The sequence below is a fragment of the Mya arenaria genome, chromosome 1 (genome assembly GCF_026914265.1).
Source record: "Mya arenaria isolate MELC-2E11 chromosome 1, ASM2691426v1".
NCBI lineage: Eukaryota > Metazoa > Mollusca > Bivalvia > Myida > Myidae > Mya > Mya arenaria.
Window position 1 is genome coordinate 21,820,260 of NC_069122.1, and position 19,995 is coordinate 21,840,254.

General features: G+C 36.5%; 1 protein-coding gene across 1 annotated transcript; it reads right to left on the reverse strand.

Annotated features, from left to right (window-relative positions):
- Positions 1-453: 453 nt before the first annotated feature.
- Positions 454-15,382, reverse strand: LOC128225550 (collagen alpha-1(XII) chain-like). The gene is made up of 15 exons (XM_052935414.1): positions 15,349-15,382; positions 14,570-14,686; positions 14,147-14,220; positions 13,606-13,639; positions 13,242-13,340; positions 12,930-13,025; positions 8,800-8,904; positions 7,556-7,705; positions 5,966-6,266; positions 4,837-5,087; positions 4,380-4,557; positions 3,148-3,268; positions 2,848-2,910; positions 860-1,022; positions 454-612 (listed from the first exon to the last, which is right to left on the reverse strand). Coding segments are annotated over exons 1-12 (1,440 nt in total). The 3' UTR covers positions 454-612; positions 860-1,022; positions 2,848-2,910; positions 3,148-3,267.
- Between the last annotated feature and the right edge of the window lie 4,613 nt (positions 15,383-19,995).

Below are 19,995 nucleotides of genomic sequence, written 5' to 3' on the forward strand. Positions count from 1 at the left end.
CTAGGGCAATCGTATTTGTCCAAATTACCTTTTACGGAAGCTGTTATGCTATTTTTAACGCAACTTGTGTTAATGAATCCACTAGCCGTTTTTCATTAATTATTTTATTGATATGACAGAAAAATGCACCAATACGGACTACCCTTAAAACTGTCTTTAGGCAGAATTATTGAAGAACAAAATTTATTTCAATAAAATAGCAGCTATCGGGTGTAAATAAAAATAGACCTGGATCTTTATCCTAAGTGGAAATTTGGTGTAGAAAGCATTATATATATGTTCTTTCACGTGCTGCCTGTAGGTTCACTGACATTCATGTCCGTGACAGGTTTGAATACGGTTGTCGGTATTGGAACATCACAGTCACGTGTCGTTATTAGTTGGGTCTAAACCGTCGATCCGATGGACAACACTTAGAAGGCTATAAATATTTATTCAGACACCTTATTTAAAACGCATTTAGTCAATCAGCATTTCGATGTTATGTTCACGTTCAAATGTCACTGCCTGCGGACTCCAAGACGGTAGCCCTGGGGACATTTCGGGGTCGGGCAGCACTTGGTTGGGTGTTCTTCCAACGTACACACCTCGGGTAGACTCCAAGATGGGCACCTTAAACATGAGGCATGTTGTAAGTATACACGGCTTTCCCATAAAAGATTGGTTGAGCAACGTGATCTGTTCTCAAAATAAAAACGTTAAATGCAATTACAAAAGTTGAATTTATCGATATATCGGTAACAAATGTATTTATATTTGTTGTTTTATTCTGGTGCTACATGTTTACCGAAATCGCGTTCGAAATTGTTTCACTTCCTGCATATATAAACAATTAAGCCGAGAATAACATTGACCATACTTGTGGCCATTGACAGTGATTGAGGGTATTTGACGCTTCACATAACAGAGGCCACAATACTTTCTGCAGGAAACCTGACGGAAGTTCGAGTACGCCGGATTTGTGCAGAGATCTGCGTCGTAATTCTGACAGTTTTGAACTTCGTCCTTACAGCGTACAGGCGCTGTAAATGGTGTTTGTGGTTGTGCATTAGTTTAAAATTGTCCAACCACATAGCATAATTATTCGAAAAGTTTATATACTTATTAACTGATATGCTATTTACTTACTCTTCTTGTAACTATGCTACTATTAAATCACCATCCTTTTATAAGTAATGTTTACAAGTTGAAACCATGTTATCGATATCCAATATGTTTTATTTCTCAAGCATCAGAGCGTAACCAACTAAAACGTACTTTATATTTGCACTTTGTGACTTTAAATATGTACGTGAAGTTAGCGGCCTTGCGGCCTAGCGGCCTAGCGGCCTAGCGGCGTGAAGTTAACGGCCTAGCGGCGTGAAGTTAGCGGCCTGGCGGCCTAGCGGCCTAGCGGCGTGAAATTGGCGGCCAAGCGGCCTGCCGGCCTAATTATTTTTTCTATTTCCAAGCAATTGTTAATGCGTTTTTTTTTAAATAATGATAAATCAAAGTTTTTTTATTCATATAGTTACATAGCGGCCTTAAATTGCTATCTATTCAGAGTATTTCAAAAAAATTTTTTAACTGTTTTAAGCACAAATTATCACTCTGAAGCGTTTTTCAACTTTTTTTCAAAAAAGTCGATCAAGCACTTCAGCGACCTAGCGATCGAATTTTTTTGAAAAAAATGTTTATAATTGCTTAAGAGTGATAATTTGGGCATAAAAACAGAAAATATATAACAAGTATTAGAAGGAGAGGCATGTTCACATGCTTTGAAAAGCTGACTGCTTGTTCGACTTTTTGAAAAAAAATGTTGATAATCGCCTCAGAGTGATAGTGTGTGCTTAAAAACAGTAAATATATCATTGTTTTAGAAGAAAATGCATGTATACATGCTTTGAAATAAGATAGCATTTTAGGCCGCCAGGCCACTATGCCGCTAACTTCACGCCGCTAGGCAGCTAGGCCGCTGAAGGGCTCGATCGACTTTTTTGAAAAAAAGTAGAAAAACGCTTCGGAGTGATAATTTGTGCATAAAAACAGTAAATATATCATCGTTTTAGAAGAACAGGCATGTTTAATGCTTTGAAATAGCTGACTGCTTTATCGGTGTTTTTGAAAAAAAACTGTTGATAATCGCTAATAGCTTCAAAGTGTTAATTTGTGCATAAAAAACAGTTAATTTGTCATTGTTTTAGAAGAAAATGCATGTATACATGCTTTAAAATAGGAAACCATTTTAGGCCGCTAACTTCACGCCGCTAGGCCGCTGAAGTGGTCGATCGACTTTTTTTTTAAAAAGTTGAAAAACGCTTCAGAGTGGTAATTTGTGCATAAAAACAGTAAATATATCATTGTTTTAGAAGAACAGGCATGTTTAGTGCTTTAAATTAGCTGACTGGTTTATCGACGTTTTTGAAAAAAAATGTCGATAATCGCTTCAATGTGGTAATGTGTGCTTAAAAACAGTTAATATGTCAGTGTTTTAGGAGAAATGCATGTATACACGCTTTGAAATAGGATTCAGTTTTAGGCCGCTAGGCCGCCAGGCCGCTAATTTCACGCCGCTAGGCCGCTGAAGTGCTTGATCGACTTTTTTTTTTTAAAAAACGGGCCGCTATGTAACTGTATGAATAAAAAACTTTGATTTATCATTGTTTTAAAAAAACGCATTAACAATTGCTTGGAAATAGAGAAAAAAATTAGGCCGCCAGGCCGCTAGGCCGCCAACTTCACGCCGCTAGGCCGCCAGGCCGCTAGGCCGCTAACTTCACGCCGCTAGGCCGCTAGGCCGTTAGACCGCTAACTTCACGTACATCTTTAAATACGTCTACATCAAACATTTCGTAACAAAACAACTACCTGCTATGTGCTCTGTAGTCGGGGTTGTGGCAGGAGCAGTGGTCCATAGGTCTTTTTTACTTCCTAAAATATATGATACTATTTATGAACATGTTTTTTTATACAGGCGTAAATATATTTACATTTCTATATAGAATTGTGCATCTGAAATTATTATAACGGAATATTTTATTGTGACGTTTAAAACGTTTGCCAAAACTCTTAAGCATACAAGAAAAGAATTGCAGAAGTCAACAGTAACATGTTGATAAGTCTATTATTCATAGAGCCCCCCCCCCCCCCCCCATGCAAAATCCTTACCACAGACACCACAGGTCTTCCTACAGTAGTCATTGACCCAGTCTAAGTATTTTGGCCGGAGGCACATAACTGCGCCGAAGGCATCACAGTTGTCTAATGTGTCCGCGCACGCCGGCTCAGTCTGAAATAAAACATGTTTATGTGCGTTCAAAGTAACTCCCGCTTAAATAAAACGTAAAAATGTTTCTGCAAGAGCAAAGAGATTCCGCCTGCATTAAAACACAATTCCTGATCCTTCAAGTATAAAACGAGTTAGTCAGCAATAAACCAACAAACATTTTTTTTTCTTGCAAGTACAAAGAATCCGTATGAAATAAAATACAAATCATGTTTATCCAGGTACACAAACAGAATCCGTCTGCAATAAAACACAAAACATGTTTCTGCAAGTACAGAGAAAGTCCGTCCGCAATAAAAGCTACAAAATGATCCTGCTACTTCAAATCTATCCGTCCGCAATAAAACAAAAACAAGTTCCTGCAAATACACAGTGTGAATCCCTCTGAAATATACACAATACACGTTTCTGTAAAACCAAAGAGAGTCGGTCCGTAATACGACGCAAACCAAGTATCTGAAAGTACAGAGAAAGTCAGTGTATAATAGAACACGAATCACGTTCCTGCAAGAACAGAGAAAGCCCGTCAGCAATAAAGTACTTAACATGTCCATGTTAGTGCAGATAACACACTCGAAATAAAACAAAGCATATCCATATAAGAACAATAATTACTCAACATTGTCGTGCAAATATGGCATATATCATAAAAGCACAAACTTTTGCTTAGTAATCGAATATTAAAGATGCACTCTTACTCCCCAATAAGATGTACCACAAAGTATACAATTCTTTTAATTTACCGAAAAGGATACATAAATATCGAAAACAATGGTTCTTATGAAGGATACCGTGTTTAATTTGAAAGGAAGGGGCAGAAACACGTTTTATCTACCTTATGAGACGATAGTTGATCACTGTGAATGTGAAGGACCCACCCGTCATTTAATATTTTGGCGTTTTCAGCTATTAGAAACACGGTTACAATATTGTTATTAGTAATTAATATTTTCCATAAATCCATTATTTAGTAGGTAGTTTAAGGTTCATCACTCACATTTATGTTTGTTATACATGTATGTATTGATTTAAAAAAACAAAAACGAGTATCACTTTAACGGAAGTGAGCACGTATAAAAAAAGTTCTGGAACTGTTAAGGGTACATCGGCTTACCAAGTTCTCTCCAGGACAATATCCGCACGTTTTGGGACAGTTGTGCCGGGAGTAGGCTTCATAGTCCGAGCAAGAGTCGCGGGGGTGCTCGTGCAATTTGGCAACATGTCTACACACTCGTGCGATATGGGCGACGGCGTCGACAGATTGCGACTGTGATGATTCGATGGCAGAACCACTGCAACACGGGGCACATGGATATATGTTAACACGTCGCTCTTTGGAACGTACATTGTACTAGCAGTACACCCACAAAGGTGGAATTTTGTAAAAATCAGCTGATGTATTTATCTAGTAATTGTTTCATAAGCATACCCTCAACATGATTTAAAGAAATCAATTCAGAAATTAGGAGTATAAAGTACCAATTACTGCATGAACTTTATTGACACATAATTAGCCCTAGTTTGCTGTATGTCAAACAAGCGTTGATATTGGCTATGAACAAGTCCGTTACCTTTACATATACCCTTCGCCACATCTAGATGAATGCCCTCAAGATCGTCATAATCGTCCACCTGGAAAAGGTCATTGTCATCACTGGCCATATAACGCACTTCCTGATGGTCTGTTTCGTTGCCGACGCCGACGACGAACATAGTTATTCCTTCGTCCTTAGCGTGGTCGGCCTGACGCCGGGTCAGTGTCGGGTACTTAGACAGACCGTCGGTTATGATGACTGCGACATCGGGTATCATAGGTCTCTCTCTGTCAATAGAAAACAGATGTGTGTTCTCTTTGAGGTACATGTGCATAGAAATGAGATGAAAACACTCGGTAGGATAAACAGGGGATTGTATCACTTGTATTACAAAACACTAGGTAGGATAAACAGTTAACTCTTCAAGTGATACAGGGTGCATATTTACAAAGTAAATCTGTATATTAGTCTTGTTGGCAAAATGAGTACACGGTTATTAATAGTGAAACAATATTTTAATTTTCTAATGTCAAGCATTTTCAACACAAACGTTCGTTTATGACCTATTTATCAATAACAGTAAGAATTTCAATTTAAAGCTTTAACGCGTATATTGGTGATTCTAGCACACCGGATAGGCATTTCCGGTGAATTCAGCCGTGCTGGAAAACTCCATCTGGCATCCCCCCATGCCAGATGAGTCACGCGCTTTGACGTAATATTTCAATTTCTTTTATAATACACGTTATGTAATCATAATTATGAAATTTAAATAGATGAATTCCATTAACATTAACTTGATAAAAATAAACTTTAAAAAATAAAACAAAATAACCCTTAAAAGACGTAATTTCAAAGGAACTTATTGACGTATGCAGTGAATACAAATTACTGCGCGTCATGACGTCAGTAAACATCATCGCACGCGCTTTTTGGTGATATATATTTTCTTCACAAAATATGTTATTTAATGTATGCCAGAAAAAATATATATCATGTGTGGCCGTTCCGGATAGAAAAATCCGACCCTCGGGCACGCTGCGTTGCCGGTAACTCGGCAAGCCTCGTTACCAGGCAACGCAGGTGCCCTCGGGTCGGATTTTTCTATCCGGAACGGAAACACATGACAGATATTGTTAATACAGATAATGTCAACTTAACTCACCCTACGAACCCAACCCCTCTCATAATTTCAATGGCTTCCGATGTAACTGTTCCACCACCGGAGTATGTCATGTTGTCGATACCCGACATCAGGTTGGTAATGTCCGTGAAATCGTTCAGATGAAACATCAAAGTCACCTGTGAGCTGAACTCAATAAGAGCGACCCTTGTGTGCTTCTGGTCAATGTTGAAGTGACTCACTGTATTCTTTAGAAACGTCTTCACCTTGTCAAAGTTACTTAATCCGACACTGCTCGAAGCATCAACGACGAAAACAACGTCAGCAGCGTTACTCATGCAAGCTAAAATGAAAATATATATTTACTAGAAAGAGTTATAGTAAATTAAAATTCGTATTGAAATGAATTTAGTTTATTCTAGATTCTTATATTCTCCTTTGCTTAAAAGGTTCAGTTAAGTGTACATTGCTCTGATTTTGCGAGTGGTAAATCGAGATTTCATTCGGGATGATGCGACTTTCAACTCTGTCACAGTGCTTAGCTCGAAGGTACCGTTAAAAACGATTCAAGTTGCTGTATCTTTACGCAAGCATTGAGAAGAGATACAATCTCACAGATCAACTCATTTACATAACATTTCATTCTTTTGAATTATTTTTAAATTAAAAACAATGAAAGTTTTCTTCACACAAACATTTAAATTAGATGAAAAACGCCCCGTAATTTTCCCCGTAGTAATGCGGAAGTAGATCTGGGCATGTACGCACGAGGCTTTTCATAATTTATGTTAATTTAAATCTTACAGTTTTTTCGATGGAAATTTACCAGGTATGAAATAAATATATTTATACTAACATCGATACATCCATAGGCAGAGTTACAGATACGATGCGTATTTGTGTAAATACGCAATACAAACATATTATAGGAAACACAATTATTTTGAAGATCGGTGAGAAACAAACTGCACAAGAAATTTCAGAGTACACGCAAATAAATTTAAATGGCCGCGTAATGAATTAAAAATAAAAAAAACAACACTCAATTTGTCTAATTCGATGCATCGTAATCAACGAAAAAAATATTCAAGTTTGTTTATGGTTTGCTTCCAGGAAATGATCGGTCAATCACGGAAACGATGCTCTACTTTTAACTGGGGTTAAATAAGATTACCGAATCGAGTGCACCGAATTATCATTACGCGTCCATTTTAATCTTAGACTTAGTGCTGTCAAGCGACGCTTAAGCCACAGCAGGATCAATGTCTGATCAAATTGTCAACAACCCATACGGGTATGTGAGGACAAGCAAAGCATTTTCTAATCGAAAGTTTGTACCCTTTATTGTTTCCAATCGCGTAAACGAAAGACAATTGTTCTTTGTTGATTCTCAAAATCAAAATGGGATGAAAGAAACTTGAAATACTCATTGATAATGTGAGATACCCAATTTATTTCCAACGTGTGGAGAAATACTTAATTACATTACAGTTATCGTATCTTTAATTCTGCATTGGCAAGTATACTTAAGAATGAATATCTGATCAATGATGACAGTAATGACAATTGCAATTGCCAAGTAAATAATTATAAGTGTTAGGATTAAGGCTGGACTATGTATTGTTAGTTTACCATCGGGTTCAGCCAAGAAGTTGCTGATACAGAACTTGCAGAAACTCCTACAGTGCTGCTGCCCCAGCTCGATCATAGGAGGAACACAGATCTTGTGGCCGATCGCGGTACAGGTGGAATCATCAACACAATGCAACAGACTCTCGTTACCTGAAACAAATAAAATAATATTTAGGTAAACTTCCACAACCACCCAATAAATGACCAAGAGTTGTCACCAAGTACATCTTCGGTAAACACTCTTTTTGCCCAGCCATCAACCTGGTTTGATAACACTGTATATACCCGGATGCTTTCTGTACCGAAATATGTGCAAGTTTTTTTTAATCTTAACACCATTAAGACAAATTATATAAATAGCAACAAAGATAATTTACACAAAAACAAAAAATAATACGTTATATGAAGTTTTCAGCGAACATTGGTCTTGCGAAGGACATGTTAATTTTAGCGAGGTATCGTGCTTCAGAAGCAGGTAATCATAGCTATTTTAAAATACATTTAGATGTTTTAATGCATCTATTTCAATTTGACACATAATTACAACAGTTTGTTTTGTAATCATAATCAATAAAACTGCGATTGTTCGAACAGTCGGTCATTCAAGAACTGGCGATTGGTCGAGGTCGAGGCTTATTCCCGATTATTTCTTTTATTTAATCATATAAAATATACTAACGATGGATCAAAATCTATATGAATCGAGGACTCGAGCATAATTGCCGGTCCCAAATACACAAAGCATGCGCAAAACCTTACGATTACCTCGAGGTCTTTTTTTAACTCATTTTCCCTAAAGCGTGTTCCAAAATAAAGAAACAATTGCCAGGTAAATGCATTTGAGAAGATAATTGTGAGAAATTTATAAAGAGAATTTAATTGTGGGAAATGTAAGTGAGTAATAATCATTTGAGGGGGCTAGATTGGGTGCATATTTTGATTTAACAGTTCCGCGAGACAAACAAAGATGCGCCAATTATCCATCCTTGATTTTGTTAAACTTAAATATGACTTAAGTTATGCCATACAATGTTTTAATTGGTAAATTGCAGATTTGGTCGTAAGCGTCAATACTGACAAAGGACGACGTCACATAGCATTTCAACTATCTACGTTTATCTCAACTTGACAGGCACTCTAACGCCAAAATATATTTGGATATATGAAAGATTGTGTTAGCGTTGCTTCATTAGTGTTGCTTTATTAAGTAAGTAGTTTTGTGTTACTTTGATTTGCAGTTTTACCGTGGTTAGTGTCACTGATGCTGAGGAGCCGTTCCAAGTGCCCCGCAACAACATCACTCACGTTGTACTGATCAATGAAGTCGGTTACTGCGGCAACAATTCTTCCTGAAATCGTGTAAATAATAATGAACACACGAATGGTTATGCATTGTTCAAAAGTGCAAGATTGTTACCTTAAACAAACGAGCAATAGGTCAAATGGATGTACTTTATCAATAAATGTATTAAATACATAAACGTCAGAGAGTTATGTAGTTGCCTTTCATTCTGTTTTTGCTTCCAATGTCTGTTAAGTACATCAAGCAACAACCAAATAAAATCATCCTCACAATTCATCAATACAAGCAATCAAACAACTACACAAACAATACCAACACAGAGCATCAATATAAAACATTAAGCAACAACCACAACACAATACCCAAACAGAGCATCAATACAAAACATTAAGCAACGACCACAACACAATACCCAAACAGAACGTCAATACAGGCAATCAAACAACAACCATACACACAATAAACGCACAGAACGTTAATACAAGCAATCAAACAATAACCACACACACAATACCCAAACAGAACGTCAATACAGGCAATCAAACAACAACCATACACACAATACCCAAACAGAACGTCAATACAGGCAATTACACAACAACCATACACACAATACCCAAACAGAACGTCAATACAAGAAATTACACAACAACCATACACACAATACCCAAACAGAACGTCAATACAAGAAATTACACAACAACCATACACACAATACCCAAACAGAACGTCAATACAGGAAATTACACAACAACCATACACACAATACCCAAACAGAACGTCAATACAGGCAATTACACAACAACCATACACACAATACCCAAACAGAACGTCAATACAGGCAATTACCCAACAACCATACACACAATACCCAAACAGAACGTCAATACAGGCAATTACACAACAACCATACACACAATACCCAAACAGAACGTCAATACAGGCAATTACACAACAACCATACACACAATACCCAAACAGAACGTCAATACAGGCAATTACACAACAACCATACACACAATACCCAAACAGAACGTCAATACAGGCAATTACACAACAACCATACACACAATACCCAAACAGAACGTCAATACAGGCAATTACACAACAACCATACACACAATACCCAAACAGAACGTCAATACAGGCAATTACACAACAACCATACACACAATACCCAAACAGAACGTCAATACAGGCAATTACACAACAACCATACACACAATAAACGCACAGGACGTCAATACAAGCAATCAAACAAAAACCACACACACAATACCCAAACAGAACGTCAATACAGGCAATTACACAACAACCATACACACAATACCCAAACAGAACGTCAATACAGGCAATTACACAACAACCATACACACAATACCCAAACAGAACGTCAATACAGGCAATCAAACAACAACCAAACACACACAATAAACGCACAGAACGTCAATACAGGCAATCAAACAACAACCACACACACAATGAACGCACAGAACGTCAATACAGGCAATTACACAACAACCATACACACAATACCCAAACAGAACGTCAATACAGGCAATTACACAACAACCATACACACAATACCCAAACACAACGTCAATACAAGCAATCAAACAACAACCAAACACACAATACCCAAACACAACGTCAATACAAGCAATCAAACAACAACCAAACACACACAATAAACGCACAGAACGTCAATACAGGCAATCAAACAACAACCACACACACAATGAACGCACAGAACGTCAATACAAGCAATCAAACAACCACCAAACACACAATACCCAAACACAACGTCAATACAAGCAATCAAATAACAACCAAACACACAATACCCAAACACAAGGTCAATACAAGCAATCAAACAACAACCAAACACACACAATAAACGCACCGAACGTCAATACAGACAATCAAACAACAACCATACACACAATGAACGCACAGAACGTCAATACAGGCAATCAAACAACAACCACACACACAATACCCAAACAGAACGTCAATACAAGCAATCAAACAACAACCATACACACTATAAACGCACAGAACGTCAATACAAGCAATCAAACAACAACCACACACACACAATACCCAAACACAACGTCAATACAAGCAATCAAACAACAACCAAACACACAATAAACGCACAGAACGTCAATACAGGCAATCAAACAACAACCATACACACAATACCCAAACAGAAGTCAATACAGGCAATCAAACAACAATCATACAGACACAATACCAACACAGAACGTCAATACATGCAATCAAACAACAACCACACACACAATAAACGCACAGAACGTCAATACAGGCAATCGAACAACAACCATACCCACAATACCCGCACATAACGTCAATACAAGCAATCAAACAACAACCACAACACAATACACACAGAGAAGTCAATACAAGCAATCGAACAACAATCATAACACAATACCCAAACAGAACGTCAATACAAGCAATCAAACAAGAACCACAAGACAATACACACAGAGAACGTCCATACAAGCAATTAAACAACAACAACCACACACACAATAAACGCACAGAACGTCAATACAAGCAATCAAACAACAATCACAACACAATACACACAGAAAACGTCAATACAAGCAATCAAACAACAACCACAACACAATGCACACAGAGAACGTCAATACAAGCAATCAAACAACAACCACAACACAATACACACAGAGAACGTCAATACAGGCAATCAAACAACAACCACAACACAATACACACAGAGAACGTCAATACAAGCAATCAAACAACAACCACAACACAATACACACAGAGAACGTCAATACAGGCAATCAAACAACAACCACAACACAATACACACAGAGAACGTCAATACAAGCAATCAAACAACAACCACAACACAATACACACAGAGAACGTCAATACAGGCAATCGAACAACAACCACAACACAATAGACACAGAGAACGTCAATACAAGCAATCAAACATGAACCACAAGACAATACACACAGAGAACGTCAATACAGGCAATCAAACAAGAACCACAAGACAATACACACAGAGAACGTCAATACAGGCAATCGAACAAGAACCACAAGACAATACACACAGAGAACGTCAATGCAGGCAATCGAACAAGAACCACAAGACAATACACACAGAGAACGTCAATACAGGCAATCAAACAAGAACCACAAGACAATACACACAGAGAACGTCAATACAGGCAATCAAACAAGAACCACAAGACAATACACACAGAGAACGTTAATACCACAGGGGCAGGTTGCGTTATTTTGACACACCACGCCCCCGTCCGTTTTTTTTATCAATTTTTTTTATATCAAATTTTAGTAAGAATATGTTGTGGTTCTGTTGGACGATATTTGACTTCCATTTCACCTGTATCGTGATAGATATATTGTTTCTCTTATGCACACGTGTTGAATTGATGATGCAATAGCGGGATAATGCATTTTAGTCTGGAAAATTTCGGTGAAAATTGCGGGTAGTTGGTTCGTCGAGTAACATGTTTTAGGAAATTCGGGTTTGAAATTGCATTTGTTTTTGTTAAAACTGTACATTTTCTTAAAGATTGACACTTACTCTACAAGGAAAGTCCAAAAATGTACAGTTTGGTTAAGATTTGATAAAGTTATGGCCTCTTAAACAGGGTCATATCGGCAAATACATGGAAATCCAGGGTCAAGTCGTCACCCTTTACAAAGAAAATAAAATAATAAAAAAAAAATTAAAAAAAATTGCCAATTTTCACAAGTTACAGTTACCATATCATATTCTTACTAAAATTTGATAAAAAAAATTGATAAAAAAAAAAAAAACGGACGGGGGCGTGGTGTGTCAAAACAACGCAACCTGCCCCTGTGGTTAATACAAGCAATCAAACAAGAACCACAAGACAATACACACAGAGAACGTCAATACAAGCAATCGAACAACAATCACACAATAAATACCCACACAGAACGTCAATTAAAGCAAACAAGCAACAACCACAACACAAACAAGAATCACTCAAGACATTGCACACACTCGTTACTTACGTGTTTCGCAAACTGGGCCCACGTGTGTTGGTGGGCACGTACACGTGTCAGGTGCAACACAGGAGCCGCCATTTTGACACGGTGCTGTGCATATGGCTGAAGAAAACAAATGTCTTAAGTACAATAGTTATTTTCGAAATAAGTTAGCGGTTTAGTGTTACAAGGTATGATATTCCCTCTATCTATGCCTACTCGACATGACATTGTTCCGTGAGTTGTTGTGAAATACTAGTATAAAGCTAAAATGGCACATATAAAAGTAAACGAGATAACAGTTTCACGTTTTCCGTAATGTATAAAGCAAACACATACGTGAATTACAGCTGGATCCGGTGTATCCTGTTGTACATGCGCAGTTGTTATGGGAGACGCATGTCCCGCCATGTTGACAAGGTACCCCCTCGCAGGCAGCTTTAATAAATTAAAATGATAATTTACATATTCTGCACCGTTCAAACAATATATTAGACAAATTAATACCCTTTATTTGCAAAGCTTACTACACTCTAAGATAGGCTCGAAATCTGCCGGTAACAATACTAAGGATCGGGCCAATACTGATGCACAACTTTAAAAATTTTGAGAAATTTGTATGCATGTAAGTAAAATCGTACATGTTTGACAAGTTGTCCCCTCGTATTCACTGGGACAGGTGCATGTATAGGGCCCTGTACACCTGCCACCATGTTGGCATGAAGGAGAACACACCGCTGAAAAAGATGGTGCGAAATTATACCAAGTAAGATCATTGCCACTCCAATACCAAGACTCCTCTTCACTTCAGTGCAACTAGGTAAGTTATAGAAAACTAACTACTAGTATTGGTGACGGCTTAGGAGATACATTCCATTGTGAGACCATGTACATGTGTTTTTTCGTCTTAATTATGCCAAAGAATGCCATGAATGGAAAGTGCATGTAATCGGCATTGGCAATTTATTGTTGTACTTTTAAATCCGTTTTGCCGATCAAATACATATAAAAGGGGAGTTTCTACTTCGGCTGCTTCGCAATGCTATTTGATCCTAACACTCACATGATTTAGGCACACACAATATCTTTCGACATCAAAACTTGCATGATATTTTTCAAAATGATCGTCTTTATTGGTACAAAATGTTTTATATATATATATATATATATATATATATATATATATATATATATATATATATATATATATATATATATATATATATATATATCCGTGTACATACGTTCTGTGCAATCAAAACCAGTCCAACCATGGCAACATACTTGGCTGGAGCAGGTGCCAGTGTAGGATTCAATTCTGAAATATAGAAAAAAATCGTTAACTAAAATAATATCTTTAGAAAAAGGCAAACTATTTGTCAGGCCAGCAGTAAGACATTAACTCTGGACAAAAACAATGTACACTGTAGCCCTAACGTATTTATAGCTGTAATAAGATTAAAAGTCCGTTTCGCATCACGGGATTTATCGAGTCGGATAAAAACACATTTCTTTGCTCTCATGATAAGTTTTACTTAAAAATGAGTCACATTTTCACCAAAAATTGACTTGATATTGCTTGTAAAAATGTTATTCAATCGACACAGTCTGAACATGAAAGCAATTACAACTTTTGAGCCGCTTAATACGTCATGTGTATTACTAACCTGTAATACGAGCATCTGGACCAGCAAGGCCAGCTACAGCAAGTGGTATGACGGTGTGATCTGTATTGCGTGCACGAGTGATATACCGTGCAGTAGTGACTGGAACTTTCTCCACCTCTGGAAAAACACACGCGATAAATAAAGTATATTCCAAAAGAAAAATGCATAATGCGTTGGGTCTTGATTGTTTTGAATAGTTTAAAACAATTTATTTCCTAATGCACCGTATTCATGAAGGACGATATGTAAAACTTAATGACACTTTTAGTTAAGACCGCTTTATTCATAAAGCTATCATTTTCAACACGTTTATGCTTCGCTTAAATAAAAAGGCAAAATGCAAAAAAAAATCGAAAAAAGCTTAATATAAACTACAATATATGGCCGGCGGGGATTTGGAAGTTATACTTGTATTGATATAAAAACTACCTTATCAACGCTAAAAGTATAAGTCCAAGGGCACTCGATGCAATGAGATTGAGATTCATTATGTCCGTACAAAGCGCAGCAGGCTTCGTGCGGCAACGCTCGGTGAGAAGAATATATATATCAAGCTATCATCCAGTTCTTCTGTTTCTTTACTGAATTTGGTGAGAAGAATATATACCCAGTAACCATCCAATCAAATTGTTAGAATGAAGAGAGCTTTTGAAATCTCGTTTCTTTACTAAATTTGATTAAGAGACTTCTTTCACTAATCACATTGAGATACAGTCACAATGTATTAACAATCTATATAATTTAAGGTATCCGATGTACTATAATGTGAAATGCCATACCATTACTGTTTGCAATTATCATCATCATCATCATCGTCGTCATCGTCGTCGTCGTCGTCGTCGTCGTCGTCGTCGTCGTCGTCGTCAGCCCTTAGAACTACGAATCCTTGGTGTTAAACGTTACTTTATACTTAATTGTAAATAGCCTTTATTCTTTTGAGGCTTTGTAATTACCAATAGTGTTTGAAAACTTAGTTTCACCTAGGCTCATGAAACTCCAGTAATTGGTTGTATTTGACCAATAGAACTTCACTTTCGCCTTCTTTTTTGACGGGTTAGTTAGTATAAGATCAATGAGCCAACAGTGTGTAAATCTATTTTTACATTAATCTTGGGGGATGGATATACACCAAGGATTATGCAACACGAGAGGTTGGTTCTATTAACAAGTTGTTTGCCTCTATTGTTTTCAGGGTGAGAAGATAAAACTCAAGACAACGGTAAAAGGTATCTAGAAAACGTTGTCCACACAATAGCACAGCCTAGATTAATCATACACCATTGGGACCTTAGTGGTCGGATGCCCTGTACGGTTGTTGATCAGTGTGGTTTTTATGGTAATAGAGCTTATTTGCTAAAATCTTAATGATTGAGCCGAGCGAGCAAGCCCTTCTAAGTCATTTAGATTTTACCCTATATGTTCAAAATGTCATAATGTGTAAGCAGGCGGGAACCAAACCATGACGTCACATCGTTCAAGTTGTAAAACTACGAATCTTAACGATAGTGCGTGGTACCTTTTCTTTGTTATATTCTTAACAAACGTAATAAAAAGGGTACGCCACAACGTTTGAACTTTACCATGAGGGTATGGACTACATTATACCAAATTGATAGTTATTTTAAAGCTGCACTCTCACAGATTTACCATTATGAAAACTTTTTTTTATATTTTGTCTTGGAACGAGCCAATTTATGAGAAAATGCGTGTAAATCAGATAAATAAGACTGCTGTCAAAGCACTAGATTGCAGATCTTTATATTTAAGTTCAAAAAATGTGATTTAGGCATTTTTCTTAAACCGTTAGTAACGGCTTTAGCCATAAAACATTAATTTTCGAACGGAAATATTAAAATCTGCGATTTGATCTTTTGTCAGCAGTCTTTTATCACTCGTTTGCAGATATTCATGCAAAAATTTGCTCATTCCAAGACAAAAAAATAAAAAAAAGTTGTTAAAACGGTAAATCTGTGAGAGTGCAAATTTAACGTTATGATAACCATATTTAACAATTACGATTGATAGCAGATTTCAATACTGAAATATATAGGATATATTTCTTGACTCAGATAAAACATGTATTAATCTCTAAAAACATGTTTCACTTTAATTTGATTTGTAATATGTGGAGTATGTCATAAGGTATTGATGTGGAGTATGTCATAAGGTATTGATGCGGAGTATATCATAATGTATTGATGTGGAGTATGTCATAAGATATTGATGTGGAGTATGTCATAAGGTATTGATGTGGAGTTTGTCATAATGTATTGATGTGGAGTATGTCACAAGGTATTGATGCGGATTATGTCATAATGTATTGATGTAAAGTATGTCATAAGATATTGATGTGGAGTATGGCGAAAGGTATTAATGCGGAGTATGTCATACGGTATTGATGTGGAGTATGTCATAAGGTATTGATGCGGAGTATGTCATAATGTATTGATGTAGAGTATGTCATAATGTATTGATGTGGAGTATGTCATAAGGTATTGATGTGGAGTATGGCGTAAGGTATTGATGCGGAGTATGTCATGAGGTATTGATGTGGAGTATGTCATAAGGTATTGATGTGGAGTATGTCATAATGTATTGATGTGGAGTATATCATAATGTATTGATGAGGAGTATGTCATAAGGTATTGATGTGGAGTATGTCATAATGTATTGATGTGGAGTATGTCATAAAGTCTTGATGTGTTGTTTGTCATAAGGTATTGATGCGGAGTATGTCATAATGTAATGATGTGGAGTATGGCGTAAGGTATTGATGCGGAGTATGTCATAATGTATTGATGTGATGTATGTCATAAAGTATGGATGTGGAGTACGCAATAAGGTATTGATGTGGAGTATGGCGTAAGGTATTGATGCGGAGTATGTCACAATGTATTGATGTGATGTATGTCATAAGGTATTGATGTGGAGTAAGTCATAATGTATTGATGTGGAGTATGGCGTAAGGTATTGATGTGGAGTATGTCATAAGGTATTGATGTGGAGTATGTCATAAGGTATTGATGTGGAATATGTCATTATGTATTGATGCGGAGTATGTCATAATGTATTGATGTGGAGTATGTCATAAGGTATTGATGTTGAGTATGGCGTAAGGTATTGATGTGATGTATGTCATTATGTTTTGATGTGATGTATGTCATAATGTATTGATGTGGAGTAAGTCATAATGTATTGATGTGGAGTATGGCGTAAGGTATTGATGTGGAGTATGTCATAAGGTATTGATGTGGAGTATGTCATAAGGTATTGATGTGGAATATGTCATTATGTATTGATGCGGAGTATGTCATAATGTATTGATGTGGAGTATGTCATAAGGTATTGATGTTGAGTATGGCGTAAGGTATTGATGTGATGTATGTCATTATGTTTTGATGTGATGTATGTCATAATGTATTTATGTGGAGTATGTCATAATGTATTGATGTAGAGTATGTCATAAGGTATTCATGTGGAGTATGTCATAAGGTATTGATGTGGAGTATGTCATAAGGTATTGATGTGGAGTATGTCATAAGGTATTGATGTGGAATATGTCATTATGTATTGATGCGGAGTATGTCATAATGTATTGATGTGGAGTATGTCATAAGGTATTGATGTTGAGTATGGCGTAAGGTATTGATGTGATGTATGTCATTATGTTTTGATGTGATGTATGTCATAATGTATTTATGTGGAGTATGTAATAATGTATTGATTCGGAGTATGGCGTAAGGTATTGATGTTGAGTATGTCATCAGGTATTTATGTGGAGTATGGCGTAAGGTATCGATGCGGAGTATGTCATAATGTATTGTAGTGGAGTATGTTATAAGGTATTGATGCAGAGTATGTCATAATGTAATGATGTGGAGTATGTCATAAGGTATTTTTGTGGAGTATGTCATAAGACATTTATGTGGAGTATGGCGTAAGGTCTTGATGTGAAATATGTCATAAGGTATTTATGTGAAGCGTGTTATAATGTCTTGATCTGAAGTATGTAATACGGGTTTGATGTGGATTATATCACAAGGTGTTGATGTGAAGTATGTCATAAGGTATTGATGTGAAGTATGTTATAAGGTCTTGATTAAAAGTATGTCACATGGTGTTGATATGAGGTTTTTCATAACGTTTTGATGTGAAGTTTGTCATAACGTCTTGATGTGTAGTGTGTCATAAGGCATTGATATGGAGTGTGAAACAAGATCTTGATGTGGAGTGTGACACAAAGTCTTGATGTGAAGTGTGTCATAATGTCTTGATGTGAAGTATGGCATAAGAAATGGATATGGAGTGTGTCATAATGTCTTGATCTGAAATATGTCATAAGGTATTGATATGGAGTTTGTCATAATGTCTTGATGTAAAGTATGTCATAAGGTATTGATGTTAATTATGACAAAATGTCTTGATGTAAAGTATGTCATAAGGTATTGATGTGAATTATGACATAAGGTCTTGATGTGAAGTATGTCATAAGGTATTGATGTGAATTATGACATAATGTCTTGATGTGAAGTATGTCATAAGGTATTGATATAGAGTTTGTCATAAGGTCTTGATGTGAAGTATGTCATAAGGTATTGATGTGAAGTATGTCATAAGGTCTTGATGTGAAGTATGTCATAAGGTATTGATGTGAAGTATGTCATAATGTCTTGATGTGAAGTATGTCATAAGGTATTGATGTGAATTATGACATAAGGTCTTGATGTGAAGTGTATCATAAGGTATTGTTGTGAAGAATGTCATAATGTCTTGATGTGAAGTATGTCATAAGGTACTGATGTGAAGTGTGTCATTAGATCTGAATATGAAGTGTTTAATATAAGGTCATATGCGTTTTGATCACGGTCTTTTTTGTGTGTGTCTGTTTGTATGTATCATTTGACACATGAGCATGTTTGGTCACAGTGCTTGTCTATATTGTGCATATTCGATTGCATTTGTCATGTCAATATGGCCGCGGCAGAAATGTTTGCTGTGAATGTAGTTGTGTTTGTTTAGTCATGAAATCAAGTAAACTCTTGAAAAGTGACGAGAAGAAAACTTGAATAAAATAAGCTCTATATATTATGTTTAAAACTTTAAATTGAAAGTCTCTGCGTATTAACCTCTTTTAGAACAAAATACAAACAATAACCTACTACTTTAAGCAAATGATGTCTCAAGTCTTCTGTCGTGTATCGTAGAAACATCTAGATAAATTCTACATAATGTTCATACATAAAGAGCGGACAAAGTTTACGAGTTGTATTATGCAGCATGTAAACATATAAAACATCTTCCTTATCAGGGCAACCCTTTTGCACTTGTCTGTCGCCTTTATCTAAAGAGCATATTATGCACAAGTGCATAGAAGAGCTTCTTTTCGTCGGGAAAATTAATTTCAGGACTTCCTTGTTACCGATAAG